Source organism: Grus americana, chromosome Z (assembly GCF_028858705.1).
Source record: "Grus americana isolate bGruAme1 chromosome Z, bGruAme1.mat, whole genome shotgun sequence".
NCBI classification, from domain to species: domain Eukaryota; kingdom Metazoa; phylum Chordata; class Aves; order Gruiformes; family Gruidae; genus Grus; species Grus americana.
The window spans coordinates 24,211,055-24,237,747 of NC_072891.1; the positions used below are offsets into that span (position 1 = coordinate 24,211,055).

Here is a 26,693-nt window from a genome sequence, read left to right on the forward strand (position 1 = left end):
CTCTTCTCTGTATACATAAATGTGCACTGTACTTCCTGGTATTCTCTGGCATTGTTTTCCTGTAGTCTTGTCCAAGCCTGCCACCAGCTATATCACATATTAACAAACTTTTCTTCTGAAAAGTCTTGACTCAGAGTAGAAGAGTTATCAGTGAATTTTCAGGAAAAAAGGGAATTAATACAGAGAATACATGTAGCTCAGTTTTATGTAATGTTCCCAGAAAGAACTAGCTCAGATAATATAAATTTGTATTTTAAAGAAAAGTTTTTTCAATATAGAAAATACTAGTTCTAGTGTCCAAAAAGAAAAGCTGCAATTCTGGATTTCCAAGCCTCAGAACAGACACTAAGAGATATTAAAAATGAATGAAATTATATTCTCATCCTATATATGAGTACATGAATCCAGGAGAATAAAATTATGTCTGTTACTAGGCAAGCCTTTCTAACTACCTGGTAAATCTGAAGAACCTACTTTTAGAAAAACTTAAAAAAATACCAAAATAAACCTCATACTCTGAAGACTTGATTTCTGCATGGTTCACTGTACAGAACATGATGCTCACTGGGAGAGAAACTATAGAACATTTTGTTCTTTTCTCCTTTAACATGAATGACACTACTAACTACACAGTTTACAATCTCTCAAGACAGAATGACTAAATTCCTTCTGCGTTTTGGTGGCAGTCTAAACATGTAACTCTTTGTTTCACAGATTTTATCTCCTGGACCATTCTATGAATGAATACAGGGGGAGAGGAGGTATAATGTTTACTGTGGGAAGAATCCATTGATTTCAGGTGCCTGGCTGAGTTTTCAGACCACTTTGCTTTACACACACTTCATGCAATAATGAAATTCATTGCATGCTGGAGAGGTCAGACATTCCAGAGAGGTACACATATAATGATGAACTAACAATTAGCAAGTACAACTGCAGTGTATGCTTTAAGTTGGTCAGCAATCACATGAGAAGCACATATGGGAGGGAAGAATGGAATCCAGTGCTCTGGCACCACATTGAGCTGTCATAAGCAGGAAACCCTCCTCCTCCATCCTACCATTCCATTTGCCGTGCTCTTTGTAGTCTGCAAAACTGAGACAGGCCCTAGAACAGAGGTCCTGCGTGAAAAGTTAAAGTGCTTTTACTGTTCAGATGTGACTCATCAGTACAGCAGAGATGAACATAATATAGAAGTCCAGTGGAAAAGACAGCACATTACCATCTAATTTAAGATCGTAGATTGGTCCTAGCTTGCTCTTGGCTCCTGACTGTTCTAGTTATTCTTCTCCAAGACAAGGCCTATAAGCAGCCCTTAGGACTAGCTGAATGCAGTGGATTGCTCTCAAAATACTATGGAGAGACTGCACAAAGATTGGATACTTCTGCAATATACAATATTATAGAACTATTTGAACTTTGCACTGCCAAAATGCTGCTCTAGCCTTTGTGCTCCACTTCATCACATTCAACACATGTTCACAATACAAAACATCATTCTGGTGGGCTGTAATGCAGTTCTCACTTTTCATTTTTTAGATTCTTTGAATTAAAAAGCATCAAGTAATAACTATGTTTTAAGAGTCACAGACTTGGTCAAATAGTATGTAATGCATATACAGTCAGTCTGATTTAGAAAGAATTAGACTTAAGTAGGGTGGAGTGGACATGAGCTAGCCTGTGACACAGTCTCAGAGAATGGTCCCTGCTCAACAGGTCCATTTCACAGAACAGCCACAACTACAGCAAACAATTTAAGATTTCATAGTCATTCTTAATTCTGACATTTCCTGGCTTCTAAATACTTGCAAATTTTATGTTCTTTTAAGACAGCTTTTTAAGTGTTACATACATCTAAACAAAAAGGCCTAACATTAAAATACAGGCATGTTCACAGATGGGCAGAAGTTAAATGTGTCAATTAGAATTCAGATTTGCCTACAGCTTTTATATAAAGCCTATACTTTGATATATATGCTTAGAGCAGATATATCTGGCTCTACATCCTCTAGAGCTTTCCTAGATCATGATGGAATATCATATGATCAAACCTTGATCAGTCCATGCACTACAGGTGAGCTACACCAACTACAATTAAAGGCAGGAAAATGTTAATGCCTTCAACTTCTTCAGTCTGTTCCAAAGTCACGATATAATTTTTTTAACCACATAAATAAAAAATAATTTCCATACTAATATTCCTCACACATGCTTATTGTCCTTTTTTTACTTTCAGTGAGAAATTCTTTAACTGTTTAATATTTTGCTATACTTTGATGGTGAGCAAAATGTCTCTTCTAAAGACAGAGTTCAAGTAAATAGAACTTCAATAATGGACTTCATAATGAATCCTCCAGAAAGAAACAAAGCCATGCAGTGGTTTCATTTCTAAGTTTTCTCAACACTTCATACTTATATTAGCCAACTTTTCCAATTACAGTCTCTGTCTCTACAACCTTTGTCTCCCTTTTCTTTTTCCCTGACTCAGCTCGTTTTTAGAATTGTGTCTTCTTTTGGCATATGGTGAAAGGTGTTTCATAAACTGGGGGTAATAGCAGGTACTCATATGGAGAAAGCAGATAGAGTTTTTAACATGAATTATGGCTACAGTGAAATATTTATTCCCTAAGCACAGAGCTCAATGAAAATAAGTGACCATAGTATATCCTCATACTAAGCTGAAAGTACAGAAAAGTGCCTGGTTTAGCCACCATAAGCTACCAAAGAAATCTCCCCCGCCCCCCCCCCCAAAAAAAACCGTTTCAAATGAATAAAAGTATGCAGTTTTCGGAGATTCACAAATCTTCCCTTAAAAGTTAATTAATTAAGCCAAAATGTTTTAATCTAGACAAGTGCCTACTCCTTCAGAGCCAATTATTTTTTCTATTGTATATTGTCAAGTCTGTGAAATGACCATGACCTGCACTACAAAAGAGCCATGGCTAAAATCTTGTCTCTACCTAAATCAAAGGGAGTTTTCCCATGACTTCAAAAAGATCATAAACTCATTGCCATCATAAAAACAGGATTTGGCAGTACTCCTAAGGTGCTGATACTTGGAACTGATTTTTGCTATAAGCTAGGCACTTCCCCTCTTTATATTTCTTCTTTAAAACGTTTCTTTTCCTACCAGACTCACCATTACTAAAACAGTAGTTAAAAAAGCAAACTGTCACTCAGGAATCCAACAAATAAAAATATTGGAGAAAGTTGGCACCTTCCTCTATTTTATTTCAAGACATCCTCTATTCAGTGGCACAGAAGAGAATTTGTGCTGTCCTTTGTGTATTACATACGGCTAAGCAAACAGCTGTATTTAAAGAGCAAATGACTACTAACAGCAGGTTCCAGCAGAAAGATGAGTCAAGATGGTTCTAAAGATGAAAACCTCCAGTAGCCAGAAAAAAAAAGGACAAACATTTGGTCCAAAGGTTCTTTAAAAAAAATATGGTATCTTCCTCTTGCGACAGGCAGCGCACAGTGCAGAAGAAAAGTGAAATTCTGAGGTGGATTTAAAGCACTCTCCCATATCTTCTGAAACTGAGGTATCTTGGGGAGATGATTTCAGTCTCCAGAGAGACGAGCGATACTGTTCACACAGCACTTCTACTCACCAGTCCTTACAGCAGCAACGGTGTTGGCTTTGAAGGAAGCCAACTGTCCTGCTCTCCCAGTCAGAAGTAAAGAATTGCATTGGTGGCCACTAGAGGGAGGATTAGGAATATAGTAAATTGTGGGCAAAAGGCACCCATGATGAATCATATGGGACTACCTACAAATCCCCCATAGCTGCCAAAGGGTAACAATTCCCAGATACTACTACGGGCTGGGAAGTATAATCTAGTTGTTATTATCCACTACAGAGGAGCTGCCAGTATGCATCCTAAACTTTGGTGGCTGGAGGATAGGAGGGCTGACTAGGATCATGTGAAGCGTACCTACAAAGACACATCCCTTTATTTACAGTTGCCTTATTTACCTTCTGGTTTTTAATCTCCTTACTTAAAACTTCTGATGCCCTTTATCAAGAAAGTTCCTGTTAAAAGCAAACATACCAGCTTCAAGAGAATCTCAGAAGAAGCACCAGCAGAGAGAGGCACACTGTGCCAACATACACTGTATTTAACAAAAACATCCGAACATATTAAATGTACTTGAAAACAACAAAATCTGTTGTCATAAAATAAATGTTCTTTCTCTAAATTAAGGTTTGAGACATGTCTGAAAGAAAAGTTTTCAATTAGTTACCTAGATAATTCTGTAGTAAAGTATATCTTGCAATTTGGTTTAACCTGTGGCTTGACTGCCTGGTGTCTTACCTCCAGCACAAGTGGCAGAACATTCTGACCAAGGCAGATGATTCCATGCAAAGCCAACTTCATTGTCTCCACTGCCAGTGCGAGAGATGGGAACATTGAATTTATACCTTATACCCAAATTTTGTTCCTGTAGCAGAATCTGTAGTTGAAAACAACTGGTTATACCATTAAAACAGGCAAGCAGAGGGCAACTACAGTGACATTTAATCTAGGTATGTGTTATGTCTGTGGAAGTGAAAAAAAGCAATAAAGGAAGCCATAGTAGTTCTTTTAGGTATCCCCAAAAGAACCTGGACTAACTTTTAAAATATATACAAAAGAAAAGTATTATTGTCTAAGGTGAGTTTTGTCTTTTTTTTCGCCCTTAACACAACTTTATAACTTCTGTTAGTTATTTATTCTTGACATAATTGTTCTAAAAAGTCAGTTTTCATAAAATTAATGTCTTAATGGAAATTAACTTCACAGCTGAATAATTATGTGAGGTCAAAGTTGGTTAAGGACATCACTGTGCAAACATGCAGCAGTCCTCATTGAAATCTTGTGAGGAGCTACCCAGATAGCAGCTATGAACCTAGCTCTGCCCTTGTTTGCACTTCTAGTGACTATAATAATAGTAATAATAGTAACAGCAACACAGTGTTGCTGAGGTCATTGTTTCCCCTAATACAATAGCCAACAGCACAAGCTAGGTAAAATCACACCTGTGATTCCTTTAAAGGAGTATCAAAACTCTTGCTGCAGCCATATCACTGCAGATGATATAGACGGAAGTGCAACAATCACCATGAGTTTTTGTCTACCCTCGCTGTTGAACTGCACTTCCACATGCCATCTGTCCAACACTAGCCTTTGACTCTCTATTAAGCTTTTTCTTTCTGTTGCTAATAATATACATCATGCTAGATGCAGCAATCTGACACACGTTGGAGCTACTTCTGCCTTCTGTGATATTTTGCAGAGGTGTATCTGTCTATCTCCATTGGACGAAAAAGCAGAGAACTTTCAGTAAGAAAGTCAGTGACACTGACTCAGTGAGAAAAGGCACTATAATTGTTGCGGAATTAATTCTATATGGATTCTCTAGCTTATCCACATCTACAGCAGAAAAAATAGGATTCAGGTGTTTGAAAATGCTGCCTAAAACATGAATATCCAGGCCACAATCATTCTATACACAAAAATGTCCCATCTGGCTCAAGCAACCCCTGAATTGCAAATCTGGCAGCTGACAGAACGTACTGGGCAAGTATCATCTTGTTCTTATACTCGCCCTCAACACAGCAGTGCAACAGTAGGCTCACTATTGCCTGCTGTCAGAGACAGGGTATCAGGATCATGGTCACATCTTCTGTTACATTCTCATATTTTGTACAATTTGTTCAAAGCAATGTATGTCACAGCAACATACTTTAACACAGGTGAAATCATGATACTCTTGCTGTGGTAAGAGTATAATTCACACTCAGGCCAGGCTTAAAACCACTGACATCTACAGAACTGCCAGAAGCTGTCATGCTGTATCTCAACACTTCCATGTATCAGCAGCATGTGGATACACAATATACACCCCGTTTACAACTTTGTCTAATATTAGTCTGAACCACATTTAACAGACATGAGACTTTTTATGTGAGATTTCCTGGGGCTCTTCTGACTTTATCCCTGTTTCATCACAATGTTTCCTAGTCAGTTTTGAAAGGTAAGAAAGCTGTGTTAAAACACAAATGCAAAGTCCCAGCTAGGCCAGGTGTACGCTCTTTTAAAATACAATCTGTTTTGATTTCATTCATGACCTCGTCTTTTCTCAGGACACAAATACATATTTCAAATTTCAGAAATATATTAATTATGACTTTACCATGACTATGAGATTTTCTGAAGTAGGGCCTAGTGCTTCCAATGACTCAGGTTCATCTGTTGGCCTCTTGTAATGGAAAGCTGTTCCAGCAACATCAAACTTTCTTGGCCAGTCAATAGTCCAGGCACCATTAATATAGTAGTCATCCTCTTCAGATTTTAAAGCTTAAAAAAAAATACAAGCCACCTAAAAATTGGAAGCAGCATTTATAATGGAGAAGCCATTGCAAATTAATCTACTAATCTGTTAGAAATATGTGAGCTTCAGCTCAATATCACTATTTTTTCAAGCAATATAAAGACTTTTCTTTAGCCCTGGTCAAAATATCTCTCATGCAGTTTGACAATATTGCCTCTGCAATAATCATCAATGTGCAGGTATACTTTGCAGATTTCAACATGTGGATGCTATATGGAACAAAACAGAACGCCTCATGCGACTTGCAATATATCTTCAACTTTGAAACCCAGCCCATGTGCAATGTATGCTGTTCTACATAAGATATATGTAGGTCTCAAATGTATAATCAATTATCAATCTAATTAAGATTAAGAAGTTGGGGCATGGGATAGGTATCTCAGATAATGTGCGGAGGAAAAAAAGAAAAGGAACATTGAGTCTGATGTATGGTGCCAATCAGCTCTTGCTTTGTTGCCTTTGTCCACCGTCTGTTGGTTTTTTTCTTCTTAAAGCATAAATTCAAGCTATTTCTACTACAAACCCAAATACTAACTACTTAAACTAATAAGATATTTATTATTCCTAATTTACAACCTTATCCATAAAAGTCCTGTAGATAAAACATAAATTTCTTAGCTAACCAATCAATTAGGCTGGACAAGCACATCTTATTGAGGGATTTATATTTGATATTTTATCAATAATTTTAGATTAAGTTTCTAAATGCGAAACTGACTTTGTATCTTAAGGTGAATATTCTATTAATTAGATATTGACTTCTTGACTTAAGATGAAGATTACCAAGTTATTCAGCATTCATATTTACTTTAAATAAAACCTGCTATTAAAGGCAAAACTATAGAAATACATGATCAAACAGCCATGTCATTTTTTGTTGAGACAAATAACTGACTTTACTAGATAGGGAACAAATTCACATCACAATCATAAGGAATAATACAATTTACAATCAAATTTTATTTTCAACTACATCTGTGTGGACAGATGGTTTACCTTAAACAGTTAGGGAAAATGTCTCAATGGCGCTCAAATTTCCTAAAACCGCTCAGAGAGCAGGAGATACTTGGAGAGGCAGTCATGTTCTGTTGGTGACAGCCATATTCAGCAGGGATTAGTAATCATTTCCATCAGCATCATAAGGTCTGAAAAGGCATGTCTTTCCATAGCATAGATCTTATTTTGTTGACTTCCTTGGATTTACCTTGGAAACACTCATGGCTTTGAGTAAAGAAACTAGCTCTGACACATTCACTTATCTGGAATTCTCAAAGTAATTCAGACTCCTTATTGTTATATAGGTTTTGAAGTACAAGAAGCAGATGGTAAAAAAAAGTGCGTATAAGATAGCAAGACAAACTGCAAGCAGTACTGTACTAAAAGAAAGGACAGTACTTCACTATTTATTTTACGCAGGTATATGAAATAGCTACTTTACAGTTGAACATCAGTATTTTGTTTTATCAGTGGTCTGATTTCCACATAGCCAAAATTTCTATCCATCCTGCTTTTACAAAATATAGCTTAATTAAAAAAAGGTTGAAGAGTCCCCTAATACTACTGAGACATATTAAAGTCTTTCTTACTGTGCCACTCAATTTCAAACATTTTCTTGTCAGTGTGTCTAGTAATTATCAAGAGCAAATAATGAAGTGAATTCTGTATTTATATTGAGACATATGAACAACAACAAATGAGACCTATAAATGAGAACATGAGAACAAATGTTCTCATACATGTTTATGTAATGAATAATTCTGAAATTATATGCTATCAATTGAATGTATGCTATTTACACTTAAACTAATGTATATGCAGAAGCAAAGCAGTTCATTTTCTACCTGACTGTCAAAGAAAAATGCATTTGCATTCTGTAAATAGATTTACCTAATGTCAGTTGTTATGCATAGGTGAAGGCCACACAGTTGTGAACAGCATTCCAATAATATAATTACATGACAATGATGACACAGTGGCATAATGCTATTAGCATATGAGACAGAAAGAGTAAGTTAATATCCTAATAATAAATTTATGAAAATTTGAGAATGCAGGAAGCCCACAGAAAATTAGCACACAACACCCTGTTGCATAAGGGGAATATAAGAGAAGATGTCACCCTCGATCAAGCTGTTTAAAGGAAGATAACAGCATTACTAAACACACATTTTTTCAGCAGCTCTGAAAACAGGCAATTTTGTTGTTGCTGGGTTATTGTTGGACAGATTAGTTTAAAATACTGATTTATTTATGCAGCTGCAGAAACGTGCTTTTGCTGTCATAACACTAGGAGTGATACTGGTGCAGAAATGATCAGCCAAAGTCAGGGGGAGGAAAGACAGGTGCTGAGTGAGCCACTGAACTGGCAAATGACTAACTGCAGCCTAAATTTAAGGCCATGGCTTGCAAAATAACTGGATCTTAGTTTAAGGAATGATGGGATGTTTGTTGCAAGTTAGTTTGAAAGCCATCTAACTGAAATGAACAAAGAAGAAACTCTGAAGCCAGTGTGACAGCTACAGAGAAAAAGGGGTTTATTTTTTTCCTTTTTTGTATACTTCCAAATGGATAAATTGATTTCTTAGACTGTGGTCACATATTTGGCAGCAGTGCACATAAAACAAAATATAGTATTATGTGTGAATGGTTATTTTCAGCTGAATCAGTTCTCTAATCTGGGTCATGGTGTGGCCACACAAACAGCTGTCCTGGAACAACAGAGAGAACTCCATCAAGACAGGAAAAGAGCTGTGAAGTTGATACTGCCACTAAAGAAATAGCCATAAAACAAAACCCTTGAGGTATTTATTTTAACATCATAAACTCATTTTTAACTACTATTGTGCTCGTATAGTTCTTTTAAGGTAGCAAACAAATTAGAAGCCTTCCTTTCCATAGAAATTGGTGATCCTGAAACAGTGATCTGGTTCACACTTACAGAACAAAACATTCCATCGCAAAATGAAATGGCCCCTGCAACTTAGTATGATTATCTTTCATTAGGATTAATGGCACCTTTGAAAGTTGGAAACACAGGAAACTAGTGAAGGAGAGGAATCCCCCATTTGTGTAGTCAGGGCTTCTGTGGCATGAAGCAAGGTAGAGAGGAGAGAGTCTGAAACTCAGGAAACCCCTTGAAATTGTGACAAGCACATAAAAAAAGTGTTTATGTACCACTTTACTTTTTTAGATCTATGGCCAAATTAAATACCAATGAAGTTGCCTGTATTTTTTTATTTAAGCCAAAACCTTTATATTTTTCATTCATTTGATGGTGCCAATCTAAATGCGTTTCCAGATCACTTTCCTCTCCTTATAAAACAGGGGAATAACAAACTTAATTGTCGTAGCTAAGACTTATCTTCTTTGTTCTAGTTTTCAGCTGCCCATGGAATAGTTCTTAGCAGAAAATGACCATGATAGGATGCATTGTATGCCTGTCTCCCACCACCTCTGTTTGAATTGTCACTGTAGGATATATGAGCAACCTCACCCGCAGCATATTTTGACATGGGGGAGAGGCCATGGGGAGTGTGATGCTGAAAGAATAATAAGCACTCTACTGCTGGAGTAGTGGTGTTACTATTCCTGCAGAACGGAGGGAGATTGATTATCTGCTGAATTACAGAAGGGTGCGGACAGGCAGAAAGAAAAGTAGGCATCCAACAGTAAAAGGTACCATTATTATCAACATAATCAATTAAGGATTTAATGTACCTAGGAAGATAATTACCCTTCTAACTCATACTTACAGGCATCATAATCCTTTCCAACATGTCAGTGTTATATATATCAAATACATGGAGTACAGATTGACAAAACTATCCTCGTCAGCTGCTGTTCAGCCTAAACAGGCAATAGCTTTTAGTTGTGTTAATCTGTTAGTTTGCTGTACAACTGATCAGCTCTCTGATCTATTTTTGACTAAGAAATGAGTGTTCTTGCACTACTGTGAAATGACTGCTATGCAAATCAGGGTACAGACGCTTTCAGAAATGCATGTTTTCTTGAGTTCAATGAAGCCAGATTTGTACATATCAGTATTAAAAAAAAAAACAAATCAGAAAGTAAATTTAACTCAGACTTTAAAGAAAGAAAAAATAATCTGGGAATTTGAATTTAATTCTGTGCTTTACAACAGGCTTCCTCAATGATCTCAATTAAGCACCTAGTTTTTCTGCACCTCATTTTACTTTTCTATAAAACAGGGATGGCATCTAGTCCCTACAAGACAGCAACACAGAAACACTGTGGAATTAATACATTAACTTGCTTTAAGATAAGGAGACAGTATTGTTAGCATTTATGTAACTATGGCTGTTGATGAATAATCATTCCAAGAATAAAATTGTGTTTTAAAAGAGTATAATTCCCCAAGATCAGAGACTTCCCAGATGGAAGACACTACCTCAGAATGGGACAGTATACCATCTGAGTGTTCCTCATCCACTTCAGCTCAAGTCTGACACTGTAACCATTGTGAAGTTGACCTGATTTTGCACTGACTGGACAAGGAGGAATTATATGATGTATTTCATTAGCTCCATTCAAGAGAATACATCCTAACCAACTACTCCAACTGTCTGATCACAACCTAGTATTAACAGCTAACAATTCCCTCTGCTGCTTCTACTATGTGTATGGTTTGGCCACTCCAGAAGATGTATCTTCAAATCACAACATGAACTCTGACTTTTTAACAGTCTGCCATTTAAACCATGTTCTTACCAATGTAGTTCTTTGACATTGCCACTTCTCTTATTTCAATGTGCACAGAACCTCTTGGAATTTGAATCACTTCCATATAGCCTATAAAACAAAGGTAAATTTTATTTGTTGTTGTTTAAGTTAATCAGTATTAGTTATGAAACTAATCATTAAAAAATTATGTACTACTAAAAATTAGTATGAGATATGGGACTCAAATGTACTCGAGCATTTTCCTTCATGCGATATAAAGGAAAACTCTTTAAATTTCATAAAAAAAATTTGAACGTGATAGCAAGAACTTTCCATGTAGTCAGGAATTCCTTTTCTGAAATGCTAACAAAGTCTTTCCAACAGTGTATCACAAGTAATTAACGGATAAAATGACCTTAGGATCACAGGATAATTCAGGTTGGAGAGGACCTCAGACACTCAGTTTAGTCCAACTTCGTGCTACATGCAGGATCAGCTAGGAGATCAGACCAAGTTACTCAGTGCTTTATCCTGCTGGGTCATGAAAAACTCCAGAAATGGAAAAGGTACAACCTTTCTGGGCAAGCTGATCTGCTGCTTGACTGTCCTCCTGGGGAAAAAGGTTTTCCTTCCATTCAGTCAGCACCCATCTTGTTTCAATTTATAGCCACTGCCTCTTCTCCCACCATGTATCCACCACTGTGAAGAGCCTGGCTCTGTCTTCTCCATAACCTCCTCATAGGAAGGCTGATACTAGGTCCCCACAAACCTCCTCTCCTCCAGGCTAAATAAGCCCAGTTTTCTCTGGCTCTCCTCACAGAGGGGCAAGCACTCCAGACCCCAATTATCTTAGTGGTCCCTCACTGAACTGAACTGACTCCAGTACATCAATCCTTTCCCTGTATTCAGGAGCCCAAAACTGATTAACAGTAAGACTGCAACACTAATATTGTCTTCTTTGAACTAAGTTTTAAACTAATTGCCCATATACATTTCCTGAGTTCTTATAAGATAAACTTAAGAGACATTTCTGGATTGTTTCTAGTCTAAAATTTCATGTATGACTAAATACATGAAATAACAGATTTTAACATACATATTAAAATCATACACAAAATTACTCTTACTATGCCACCATAACTATATAATAAAAAACCCCACCCACTTCTTTTTAAGTGCATTAAAGACCATGAGAACTAAGTATTCAGTAATGAAACATATTATTGTATTTGATATAAATCCAAACTAATACAGAAAAAGGAAACAACAAGGCAAAAGGAGTCAAATGACCAGCAACAATGCCATGCTGGAAATCAATGCAGCACTGTTATTTGCTAAAGTGATCTAAATGCATTGTGCAACAGGATGGACATATATGCGCATACCTCCTCTGGGCAATGAATCATTGAAGAAACCTTCAATGGCTTCACATGTACTCCCATCTCCTCCACAAACACGGCATCTATCTTCCTTAGCATCAGACCCCAAAATATTATCACAACCTACATGCTGAGAACAGATAAGAACAAATATTTTAACAGGATGATGGTCTTGCACCACTATCTTCATAGGTTTTTTGAAGTGTTTCTCTCAAGTTTGATATATGCAATTCTTTTTATCTACTCTGGTTTTGACAGCTGTTACCATGGCTTTTCACTTACCAAATCCACATTTTGGGTTATTAGCAAATCTTGATTAAAAAGTACTTTATATTTCTACTGTGACTTTCAGGAAGGGATCTTACAGCATTTTACAAACAATGTAATTATTACAGTTATCAATAAATGTTTAGTGATGTTTTTATTTACTATTACAACAGCTGTGTTCCATCTACATTGCTTTGTTAAGGTAAACATTTGCTTTGTGTTCCTTAAACATTTATGTAGCATAAATAGCATTATTGTTCCCAAAGGCATTTACAGATTCATAGACCATATTTCCACATCCTCCAGGCAAAATTTGAAATTATTTTCATAAGTGTGAATGTAAAGTGTAAATTACTTCTGTACTTCTTACTGTAAGAATGAATGTAGAATGAAACTTAGTGAAAGGCTGAATTACACACTGTATTAGATAGGGTTCAAAAGCCTTTGGAAAAAAGAGGTGTCTACCTATAAGAAGTACATTACATTTCTGATTATCTACTTGAGAAATATATGTACAGTTAACAATGATTAACTCCCTCTAACTTATTGATTCAATCCTATTACAAAGCTAATGAAAATAGACAGCTGGATCCTTAAAAAAAAAAAAAAAGAATGAACAAGTAGGACATAAAAAGAATGAACGTTGCACCTTGCCAATTCTTTCTAGGTTTTATACAAAAAAGGAGACAGCTACATAACTTTGTTTACTGTCTAGCAATATTATCTACCATCTTGTAAACAGGTAAAACACAGGTCATAAGAGAAGTTAAAATACTTTAAATAATTGACAAAATAGTATTATTCTAAACATTACATTTCTAATGTCTGATTCACCAAGACAACAGAGGCCCAACTTTATGACATAGCTCATTCTAAACTTGAGATTTAGTCCGATCATTAGTTTTAAAAGATTTCTCAAAACTACTGAAATCTTCTTATGTATAAAGTACACCAGAATTACACAGGTATTTCTCGTGCTTTTTTTTTATTTATTTACTAATACATGGCAAACACTTTTGATCTTATCACGTTATTCAATAAACATACATCTTCAGCCGTCATTTAGCAAAGAACTTAAGCATCAGGTTAAGCTTTAGTTATGTTAGTGGTTTCAGTGAAATCAAATAATTTTTAAAGTCACCAGCACTGTTCAGATGACTAGACTTAAGTACGTAATTACTCTGCTAAACTGAGGGAGAAGTGGGATGTATATAACCAAAAATATGGCACAGCCCTCCAACTCTATTCAAATTGATATAAAGTGGTGCTATAGGAACTTTACAAGATAATCAGATTTTTAGTAAACGGCAAATATTTGCATCAGTATACACTTTCTCCTAGAACTACAGAGCAATAGTGACAACTTTCTGTTTCAATTGCATTAACATCAGAATTGTTTGCAACAGGATGAACTAGTTAGAAACAGATTAATATGTTCACATTTACTGTTTTTCAGCCAGAGTGGTGTTCTAAGTGGAGTGATGGAACAGGCCTTGGAACAGTGCAAGGAATCTGTCCATCTCCTGTTGCCCTTTCCACCAGTTCTTCAACAGAAGCCATAAAACAAGAAAAAAGAAGACAAATGAAGGATTCTATGATTGTCTGTGAGAAGCTATTGAAATTCAAATGATTCTTCTTACTTTTTTACCTTTTTGTCTCAATCTTACTCTTTCATTAACAACTTGACCTGTCAGCACTCCTGTTTCATGTAAGTAACAAAGAAGTACCGTAATTAAATGTAGGAGATAGCAGACACAACAAAGTAAGCCGTTAAGTACTATATAAAACATTTGTAACCTTGCATTCTCCATTGATACAGATATCCAGTGAATCAGCATTGCACTGAGTCCCATCTATTACTGCAGGAGCACGTTCAGTGTAAAAATTATAACCTTCAGCCAAGCAGTTTAATGCACATGGTTTAACCCCACCTGGAAAACAAAAATGAATGGAAAAAAACCACAACAGAAATCTTGAAAAGTTAACAATTAGTTAGAAATATATATGCATAAACATATCTGAAATTTTATAATCTTATCTCATATCTGACACATATAATGTATACACTTTATTTAACTTCCTTTTATTGATTTCTCTACTTGACTCTTCTTTCTTGCAAAAAAAATTATTTCGTATAGTAAGACGTGGCAAGGTTGGCTTGCTCCATAATGATGCCATTATGTTAATACAACCCTAATGATTACTGAACAATTTAAAACAATAAGGATACCACTTCACCATTTGAAAAACAAGAATAACAAAATAATGCAGTGCTAGAAGTAATCAAGGTAAATTTTAAAACCAAGATCAGAGTATTTCAATTAGGAATTTAGTCCTATTGAATTACACTCAGCTCAGACCACACGACTGCAATGACCTTGTTTAGGCTTTTAATCTAGAAAACTAAGAGTAAAACCATTAGAGTCAATAAAATACAAGAACACAATGGGGAACATAGACTTATTCACTCAGGGTTTAGAACAGGAAAAAAATCCAAAATAATAAAAGAGCAACCTACAAATGACAACAGAAAAATAACTAAACTTGATTAAACTGTCTCAAAGAGAAAAAGAAATTACAACCCTTTTCCACGTTGCAAAATACCCTCTTATTGCACAGTGCAATTATTTATAATTCAATTATTGCAGTAGTCTTTAGAGACTCTCATAAATGCTTTTACTTCCTTCTCCTTTTCCTAAAATTCTGACTTTAAAAAAGGAAAACTTATTGTGAGGTTTTTTTATACCGAACTCATCATTGTAGAATGAAAGTCACTTACAGACCACCTGTGGAATCTCTAATTCTGTTGCAACTGCAGGTGCAGAAGGACTCCACGTTTTTCAAGTGGAGTCCCTACAATGATGGTCATTCCCCTTCACAGTTAAACAAAACTCTGCCAGAACAGAGATGGATCTTCTGCAGTGTTTTCAGCAATTGACTGAAGTACAAGCTTAGCAAGCTTAGCTTGTTATACTTTAATCACAACATTCTATTTACAAGCATTACTCTCTATATAACATTTATATCATTTTGAAGACTTCACATACGATAACATTTTTGCAAAGCTAACCATTACCTCCAGTGTAGGGTTTCCAGTTATAGTACTTTCCCCGGAAAGGCATATTGTCAAAATCTGCACATTGCTTTTCTCGAAAATCACGGGCCCCTGAAGGACATGGCTAAAATAATAAAGTAAAAAAAAAAGGTTAATTTATTCCAAGTATCAACACAAAAAGAAATGCTTATACGCTTGTATTGCAAACATAATCATGCAAGACACTAGGAGGTGGTTCCCTGCTTTATCTTGTATCTCTGATCCTGAAACTTGCTTTATTGCTTTGCAGGTGTGTAAAGTGTCTATTTTGCAATCTTAGGCTGGCATGAAGTAACTGAAGTAATTTAAACAAAGGTAAGTGTTACATAACATTTTCCATAAAACTGGACACTCAGAATCTCATCAAACTATGCTTCATAATCAATCCATCAGCTACCTCCTTATAAACACACATTAAAAACAGGTGAAAAAATTAAAATCACTTTGGTAAGAGCTGTAGGCTCAGTTATACTGTACCTAGCAGCTGTACTGAGACATGTTATTAAGACATCCAGAAAAAAAAATAAAACACTTTCCAGAGAGCTGTATCAACTCTGTTTACTTACAGCCTTGCCAAAAACATTGTGTTAAGGCTGTGAATGAAAATAGGTATCATGTTGGGCTCTGATTTTACCAGTCTCCAAGTGTGAAGAAATAAAAACTGCTTTCATTTGAATTTTCATGACTTTGCATTAGCAATTACAAAACTGTAAAGCATCTTTTTTTATTTGGAATACATTAGATGTAAGTGAAATTCACCTTGGAAAGAATTATAGGAGAAACAGAATTCTTTGCTGTTTCTCACATTTTTCATCAGCAGGTTCAAAATAATAATGACAACTAACTTTAATACACCCAGAATTTAGATAGCACATTAAACATTGTTATCAATGTTTAAGTACCTGCTGAAATTGCAAGCTTCATCAGACAAAGTATTTGAAATACAGATTAAAATCACTTTTAGACTGAAAGAGAAAAGAATTTGTTTGACAGAAATCAGAGGTGTTAATAAATATTACTATTTTATGAGCAACAGAAGAGTTCATTTCATGGCAGTTTTACTTGTGTTCCTATGTATCTAGGCCAGTTAGGACTGTTCAGGAATCTGAAATGCATTCAAGTGAAAGGGTCTCTATAAACACAGATGATAAAAAATTACTGCACAATGCAAATATTAACATAATAATTATGATTCTTAGTACACATTAATCAAGCTCTTATAACAGCCAACCCATTGCAATATGATTCAGAAATTTTTTCTCCAGTTTTGAAGCTGTTGAAATATAAATTAAAACAGTGGACATTAGACAGTATTTAAATTTTAAATTTTCTCTGCAAATCACTCTATTATCTCCTTCTAATAAAAATACATTTTTGAATATAATGTATTTACTGGGGAAAAAAAGTACTGTAACTACTTTAATTCAATAATCCTTCAGATGACAAAAGTGACAATAAAAAAATAACTATATAAATAAAATAATGAGAACTTTTAAAAATTTTTTTAATAGTAACACAAATTAAATTTGCCTTTCTGCATCATATTCTCCAAGCAGTAGAAGGATCAGTCTTGACCCACCTCAAACCTTGAGTCTGAATCTCTCTGATACTGGTCACTACACCCTATTCTTCAGTCCCACTTGCTTAGCTACTAATTTACATGTTACATGGGTGGTATTTTAAGTGCACCAAGTTTGCCTTACAAGTTAATTAAATCACATCCCCTGATGAAATCCTCTTTCTAAATAGTTATACTAGGACAAAACAATAAAATACGAAGATTAGTAAACAAGGATCAAGTCTTCTATATTTATACTCTTAAAAAAATTCTCGCAATCTGATCTTTGAGATGTACTGTGAGGGTGACCAAGCACTTGTACAGGTTGCCCACAGAGGTGGTGGAATCTCCCTCCTCGGAGATACTCAAGAGCCATCTGAACATGGTTCTGGGCAACCTGTTTGAGGTTTGAGCAAAAGGGACTGTACAAGATGATGTCCAGAGGTCCCCCTGTAAGCAAAGCAAAGTCTTCCTTTTACCGTATTAAATATCAATTCAGATTTTGCGACAATTTAAACTGCTAAAATCACTGTTTGTATCCTCTTTTCTTCTTGAACACAGCTCTAGAAGCCTGACAGAAAACCAGCTATACACAAGTATGTATAGTCTGCAATCTCCCTGCTGACAAGAACAGCAGACAAGGCTGGGAATACCTGGGAGCAGCTAAAGGAACTGTTGGAGCAAAGCCACTCATACAATGTTCATGCTTTCTTGATACTTCATCCGGTTTTGGTAGTTCGCCACATTAAATCCTGGTTTCCTATACTGCAAGTACTGTTAAATTAATTTCACAAACTAATATACTAATGATATCAAAGGTTTCACATAACCTGGTGTCTTTGGCTCTAAAAATACAAATCCATCAAACCACGGACACATTTGCTGACCTTCACAATAAAATAAATGTAAATTTTAATAGCTAAGTCCTCTCAGTGAATACTGACAAGTGCTAGCCCTCATCTCAGGATCTTACTCTTTGTCCAAATCATTAGTTGGAACCCAGCTTTCAGGTGGATTCAGTAAAGTTTTCAAGCAGTCCTCCTGAAGACTGCAGTTATCAAATGATAGCCTGAAACCTGCAGCATTCTGTAATCTGAAGCATAAAATGCAATTTGTAAATTTGTTATTGCATACTCTTCCTGCCTTTTTAAGTATCTCACCAGTACCTGAGTGGAAGTAAAACTAAAGGCTATGACCTCAAGAAATGCATTCAAAATCATGCTTGACAAACCCAATCACCTTCTATGACAAAGTAACCTGCTCATCTGATATGGGGTAAGCAGCGGACATTGTCTACCTGGATTTCTTCAAAGCTTTGGATACAGTTCCCCACAGCCTCCTCCTAGAGAAACCAATGTGTTATGGTCTAGACAAGTGGTCTGTGCGGTGGATGGGGAACTGGCTGACAGGCTGCACTCAGAAGGTGATGGTAAACAGCTTCTTTCCAAACTGGCAACATGTCACAACTGGGGGCCCCCAAGGATCGAAACTGGGCACAACGCTGTTTAATATCTTCATAAGTGATCTGGATGATGGGATCAAGTGGACCTAGATGAAGCTTGCTGATGATACCAAACTGAATGGGGAAGCAAACACTTTGGAAGGGAGAGCCACCCTGCAGGAAGACCTGGATAGGTTTGGAAGAGTGTGCTAACAAGAACCTCACGAAGTCCAACAAAGACAAATGTAAGGTCTTTCCCCTGGGAAAACATAATCCAGAAGTGCAGCACAGGCTGGGATCTACCTGGCTGGGGAGCTGCTCTGTGGAAAGGGACCTGGGCATCCTGGTGGACAGCAAGCTCAACATGAGTGGACAATGTGCTGCTGCGGCAAAGAAAGCCAACAGGATGCTGGGTTGCATCAATGAGGGCATCACCAGCAGAGATCAAGAAGTCATTATCCCACTCTATTCAGCACTTGTCAAGCCACACCTGGAATACTGTCTTCAGTTTTGGTCCCCGCTATACAAGAAAGATGTGGACAGGCTGGAGAAGGCCCAGAGAAGGGCCACAAAAATGACTGAAGGACTGGGAAGCCTGCCATATGCGGAAAGGCTGAGAGAACTGGGTTTGTTCAGCCCTGAGAAAAGAAGACTTGAGGGAGACCTTATCATCAGGTTCCAGTATTTAAAGGGTGCCTACGAAGAAGATGGAGACTCCCTTTTTACAAGAAGTCACATGGAAAAGACAAGGGGTAATGGGTGCAAATTACTTCTGTTGACATTCTGACTGAACGCAAGAGGAACATTTTCCACAGTGAGAACAATCAGCCGTTGGAATAATCTCCCCGGGAAGTGGTGGATTCCCCAACATTGGACACTGTTAAGATTCAGATGGACAGGGTGGTGGGCCATCTTGTCTAGACTGTGCTTTTGCCAAGAAAGGTTGGACCAGATGATCCTTGAGGTCCCTTCCAACCTGGTATTATATGATTCTATGAAAATCATAGGTATAGAAATGCAAAAATGTTCCTGCAAGGTAAGCCACAATAAGCATGTACAAAATGTCAGCTCTTTGAACTGTCTCCTTCTGTATGTACTCTTTTCTCAAACTAAATATGCAATAACTGCTTGTCTTGGATAAGATATTTCACTTTTTTCACACAGTTACAGTATATGAATAACTTTTGTCAAGCAACAGGTTGCTTGTGTTTCTAAATGCTCTTTTAAGGGACTGCAAAGCACGAGGCAGGAATCTAACAAATATATAGAGACTTAAAATCAGGTCTGAAGAACATCTTGAGAAGATGATGATGAAATAATTAAAATTCTGAGTTAAAGAAAGCATTGACTTTAATAAGAATATTTAAAAAATTAAGACTGAAGCAACAATAAATCGTCTAAGGAGAGTTAACAAATCATTGAACCAACATGGACATGACACCAAACGTCTCATCTCAGAGAAATCTATTTATCTTGGAGCTTAAAGTCAGGCAGTCCTCAGTAATTGAACTCATTCTGTTCCCTATTAACAAAGGGCTATGCTACATCTCACAGAAGATGAGAAACACAACCAGAAAGGTGACAGCTGAAACTCCAAGACATAAGCTCCTCATATGAATGCATTTTAGAAAAAATAGGCTTGAAAATATTAAAATTATGAAAGCAATGAATAATATCTGTGAATGTATGCATAATGGAAGGAACCAACAAAACCCATCTGCCTACATTCTATTAAGAGAAAAGACTGAAGAACAAGAACCTTCTAAAAGTATGTATACACATACACTTTTATATAGATAAACCATTCACAGAACTTGTAAGCAAAAGTTAGGAAGCTTTTACAGTTTCAGATGTATATCAAATTAAGCTTCACATCCTATACATATTTTAAATCAGACAATGAGTTAAACTGAGTAATTATGTGCCTTGCAATTCTCTTAGCATTTCATATTTATTTTTAAATTAAAATACTTTGGTTGGAAAAAAACATATATTTTTGTTAGAGATAGTGCGGTTGGTGGTAGAAAATAAGTTTCTGATGAGTGTGTTCTTTCTACCATCCTTTTGTTTCCAGAACTCATTGGCTAATGTTCTCTTCTGCTGATCTCAATGTTTCCATTAGCAGATGCCTTTTGAATTAAGAAGTCATATATGGCTTTGGAAGTGTTTGATGAGAAACAAGCCTAGTAGGAGTGTGTGTGCTGTTTCCAAAGAATTAAAATGGTCAAAAGGGCAACAGAACTAACTCATCTCTGAAAGAAAAGTGAAGTCAAAATAAAGTGGGGTTTTTTGGTTTATGAATAGTAGGAGTTTTAGGGAGTGTACGTTGAAAATTACAGATGGGCAATGCACGTTGATACTGCATAATAAACTTAAACAAAAAAGATGTACAAACAACACATTTTTCATAAAAACAATGACACATTTGCATGCTTTTAACGTTTACATTAATCAAACATACCATTCCATTAAAAATGTCAAGCACTAAGGACTATCATAAATCTTGAAACAAAATCTACTAGTCTCAGCAATTCTTAGTTATGTAGAACCCTAAATAATACTATAAAAGAAATAGAATACAATCGTCAAAACAATCGAGGCAGTAAATTTAAATTTCTGTAAGTAGCAATATGTTTATGCTCTAGAAAACCATACCCCAAAAATATGTTAAAAAAATTATTCACATTCAAACAGTAAGAATGTCATTTACAAATTGCCTGGCCTGAGTCCGCAATTGTTCAAAATTTGTTTTTAAGACCTAGACAATGAAATGCAAAGTTTTCTTTCCAATATCTTGTTTAAATTATTGATTGAAATCTGAGTATAGGTAGGGAATTAACATATTGGAATAGAGGTCTATAATTTTAAAAGATTTTGATAAATTGGAGCAGTGGTTTGAAATAAAGCAATGGATGCAAATTACTACACTTAAGTAGGAAAAATCAGCTGTGCAAGGACAAACTGAGGAATGACTTTCTAAACAGCACCTCTTAAGAAAGGGATTTGGGCATTGCAGATCAATACAGACTAAATAAATATTGTTACTCCTGTAAGAAAAATGAACACAATACTGAAATTAATAAACAGAATACCATCACTAAGATGACAGAAGAAGTTCAAAGTTATACTTATCTCTGACAGGCCTCAGCTAGAATCCTGTGCAGAGGTTTGGGCACCACACTTCAAGACGACGTGTGCTACTGGGATCCCAAAGGCTATTAACACAGAGACTGTCTAGTGTAAAGAAGACTAAGAAAAGACACGATAGTAGTCTGCAAACACAGGAAAGACCCCCACAGAGGGAGTATTATCAGCTGTCTTCTTACTGGAGAAAGAGTAAGTAAGGGTCTCGAAGGACGGGAAAACACACACTACATTTTATAAAAACTGTCCTGACTGTAAGGATATTGAAGAATCCTAATCATATCTCCTGGACTAGAGGTACTTCAAAAACAGGTCAGCTGTGTAACCGTCAGTTAAGAATGGTTTAATGACAGTTGATTTTGCCTTTGAGCCAGGGAATTGCCTGAATGGCCTCCTCAGATACCTTCTAGATGTTTCTTCTGTGACCCTATAAGCTTCCTCTCAGAAATAAACAATTAAAGACAGAATAAGGGAAGCAACACCAACTAAGAGTAAAACTGTCTGAAAAGTGTCTGACAATAAGAAATAAAATATCATATGAATAAACCAAATCCTAGCAACATTTCAATGGTATCACTATGTAGCTATGGTATGATTGTTAATAATAAAAAAGCATTTTAAAATAGCATATTTGTGAGAGGGCAGGATTACGTATTATGCAAACCTACTTGTATACTAGTTACTGTGGCACATGCTAAATAATATCTATTGGAGATAAACATTTTAAATAAGAATGCCTGCACAATTACCTCACAAGAGTCCTCAAAGAGTGAGGGGAGGAGGGCTCCAGTGTGCCAATGTGAATTTTTAGACAAATCTTAGACTGTGTATACAAACTGAACAGTGCTAATGTAAAAAGGTCATTATTTGAAAAGGACAAACAGAATATTCTAGGTTACAGTTTGCCTGATATCAATCCCAAATAAACAGAAAAGTTGGCAGAGATTTGACTGATACAGGTCACTAAACTTAGTAGTACACAACATCCTGACTGAGAAAAACAGAAACAATCCTGTATTAGTTCAGTAAAGCATACATTAAATTTATTAAATATTGACTGATAGATTTCAACAAGGAACTATGATTGAATAGGTGAATTTCTTATCTACTGTAAGAATAAGAAACACACTCGGTGTTACTCAACATTTTCATTTGTGAATTGGAACTATGAAAAAATTTCTTGCTTATGAAGTCTTCCAATTACAAAAAAAGCATCTGAGTGAAAATAAAGAGGAAGGGAAATTAATTACAGCGGATCATCTGATACGCTGGATCCATTCAAACGAAAATTGCACAAAGACAGCCAAGCACAAAGATACACATCTACCAAAAAATAAGATGGTCAAAGTTTCAGAATGGTGCATTGTAATTTGGAAGGTTGTATCACTGGAAAAGTTTTACAGCTCCTACTGGACAAGCAGCTCAGCTTCAGTTTCTCTTACAACACTGTGGCCAAAAGGCCTAACACGCTTCTTGGCTGTGTGAACAGAGCAGCTGTGAATAGCAGTAGGAAAGTTACTTTTAATTTGGAAATTTGTAATACTACCTAATAATGAGAATAACCTCTACAGAGAAGTTTGCAGAACTAATACTTACGATAATTAGTAACAATCATTAAACCAAGGGTTTTTTTTCAAAGAATCAGCATATTAACTACTGTATGTTTTCCTGCAATATGTCAAAAGATAAACAGGTGAAAAAACACCTTTAGGTACAGAGTCTCCCACTGTTATAAACTTTCTGTATTTAAGAAGAAAATTAAGATGAATTTGAAGCTAAAATAATATGAAAGCCTGCTTATGTTTGTAGTGCTATGACTTGGAAACTTACTAGTGAAATTCTTTATTGGTGTGCACTTTTTTCTGGTTGAATTTTTAACTTACTCGAATTTGTAATTTAGGGTTATAATTCAGTTTTATGCATTTATACTCTGCCCCAGCTCCCTTAGTGGTAGTTCATTATTTGATGGGCTCAGCTCTAAAATAAAACTGCATGATCATTCTGGTAATAGAGGAACCATCGGATACCTGATGGTAAAACAGCAGGTTTAAAACACACCAAAAGAAATACATTTTCACAGAATGTACAAGAGGATTGTGTAACACATTAGCACTGGAAGTTATAAAGGTATAAAATGCGTAAGAGAGTTTAAAAGTGGATTCATGGAGGACATTTCCATTTGTGGCAGTTAATGTGCTACAGATACAATGTGGAGCTCAGGAAATCTTTAGACACCCAGCTTCTGGAAACTCACACAGTGCATCCATGGAAAAGTCATGCCTTGGCTGCCAAAAATTTATAATTTTTCCCTAAACATCTGTTATTGTCCACTGCTGGGAGACAAGACATTGGGCTAGACAGACCTTTGCTCTGATGTGGAATGCTCCTTGTTCACCTTTAACATGGATGCTCAAATTGTACTCACTCCAGGCCTTAATGTGAAGGCACCAGCTGGGCATCACATTGAGACAGGGATCTTAACAGCAGAACACGCTGGGTGCCTGCAATATAGAAGTGCCCTACTGAACTGTTTGCCAATAAAATGCAGAATTCACAGCTTTTCTGAACTGGGAAAAATTGAATGCTAAAATGTAAAACAGACAAGTTGATTATACTTTTACAGTGGAACAAAATTTACTTACATCAGTATTACAGGAGCGATACCGCTTCCTTTCCCCAAGACAATATTTGCCTCCACCTGAAGGCCTGGAAAAACATGTTTTATGTGTTAGTATATTTATTAGTACAAACTCAAGTTCATGAGATATACTAATGCATTATTAGTATAAATACAAGTCCAAGACACATATATTATATGAATAAAAGTACATGGAAGTTTTAAAGTGAGATTTAAAAATATTTTATTTAATGACAATTGTAGCATTGACTTCAATTGCAGCAGATAAACAATACTGTGCACTTGAATCATCACACATATAGTATTAATCTAGTTTGCATAGATTGCAAGCAATACTGTTCAATTGTATTTTGAACGTACTAAAAAGGCATTATTTTTAATTATTTGCTTGCTTCATCAAATTACAATGAGAAATCTGTAAACAACCTATGTGATAGTGGGCTTTTTTTAATCTTCTCATATTACACTTGAAAATATAACAAAATGAAGAAACGCTGCCCGCTAAATTCTGGAGCTAGCAAAGACTGCATTTTCCATTTCAAGAATCTGATTCTGATTTGAATTAAGCAGTATTGCATCTGAGGAAACACCAGAGTAAGCAGGTTTCTCTTAGTGAGAATAAGACATTGGCTCTTAAATTCCCAAACTGTTCAAGAACCTTATCTTCCACATAGGTCAAATAAAGAATTAGTATTGACTTAAATGGAAGATTAATCAGACATCAGCTCTTTGACTCATAACTTGAAAGTAGAAAGGAAAAGCATTTGGTATTTGTTTTATAATAAAGAAATAAAAGAATTTACAATTAACGAAAAAGAAAATCAGTACTATTTTTCGCATTACAGATATTTATCCAGGCAACACTATCCTTGAACCAAAAGGATTTCTCTTCCTAATGCAGATATATCCTCTCACCCCCCAATGCATCTGCTTGCTGTACTGTTAAACATTTAAAATTTAATCACCTTTTCAACATACCAACCCATATACGTGGTGACAGGAGTAGTTAAAAAATCTTAGGAAATTACTCATGCTCCAAACAAACATTTCACTAGCATTTTTACATACTGTTGTAAAAAAATAACAAATTTATTATTCTCTCAGTAACATAGTCTGACATGTTATCGATGCATACGGATAATTTTTGCTTTTGAATCCATTCAGTAAGTAGTGCTATTTGCCAGATTTGATAGCTATTGCTAATAGGAGGTGAACAGGCCACCTTAAGCAGCAGTAATGTGACATTATAGTGTCTGTCTTGCAGAGCGCAGTGGAAAGCTGAGGTACAGTCTGGCTCGCAAACATGGTTACAAGCAACAAAGAACCTAAGTGTACAGAGAGGAGAAGATAAGAAAGGAGTGACAAAAGCCACAGAATGGATTTTCATGAAAGAAGCACAAAAGCTTAATGTTTTCAAGAAAAAGTGGTCTTAAAAACTAATAATATTGATGGAAATAATGATTATGGGACATGACAAGAACAAAGTACTGATAATAAAACTATCCTCCTGCAAAGACCTATAACTGTGATGAGGTAACCAGAACAGGGCAAGCAGCAACAGAAAAAAGCAGTGATTCATTCAGCAAAGAACAGCAATGGAAATAAATAAGTGTTCCTCATCTGAGAAGCGCTAGTGACAGAGAGAAGAGCACTTAGCGGACAGACCTTGTCTGGAACAGTGCTCAGGACATTGGAAAGCAGACAGATGACAGGACCAGTACAGATACACGCAACAGATCAAGCTGTAGTGGAGAAGCTGACCCCTCTTGAGAGAGAGTAGATGGACCAATAGGGAGTAGTGGCAAGGAGAGAAGTTGCTGAATTTTTTTAGGAGTCAGTGGGAAGTCACAACTAAGTGTTGGACATGACAGCATATAAATGTATTGTATGCAACATAACACTACTAACTATGTTTTATATGTAAGCAGTCGTATGCAAAAGCTTGGAAACACTGTCTTGTTTTTTTTAATAACCTGCAATAGTTATTTTATATTCTAGGCAAGCATTAGAGGTAATATGTCTTAAGAAAGAAATCTATCCAAAGCATAATTTAAATATATTTTGCATGAACAGCAAGTTGCAGAAAGAAAACCATTCTGGTTACTGCTAAATAT

General features: G+C 36.0%; 1 protein-coding gene across 3 annotated transcripts in view; it reads right to left on the reverse strand.

The window, feature by feature from the left end:
- The window catches only part of ADAMTS6 (ADAM metallopeptidase with thrombospondin type 1 motif 6), a 156,781-nt gene that overhangs the window by 27,713 nt on the left and 102,375 nt on the right, over positions 1-26,693 (reverse strand). For 2 of the 3 annotated variants that reach the window (XM_054810072.1, XM_054810071.1), the window contains exons 14-20: positions 24,584-24,647; positions 15,781-15,883; positions 14,502-14,635; positions 12,444-12,567; positions 11,107-11,187; positions 6,181-6,344; positions 4,320-4,458 (exon numbers count right to left, since the gene is read on the reverse strand). In XM_054810072.1, coding sequence (XP_054666047.1) covers positions 4,320-4,458; positions 6,181-6,344; positions 11,107-11,187; positions 12,444-12,567; positions 14,502-14,635; positions 15,781-15,883; positions 24,584-24,647 — 809 coding nt within the window. The remainder of the gene's footprint in view (positions 1-4,319; positions 4,459-6,180; positions 6,345-11,106; positions 11,188-12,443; positions 12,568-14,501; positions 14,636-15,780; positions 15,884-24,583; positions 24,648-26,693) is intronic. The other variant, XM_054810074.1, reaches the window with a different exon arrangement.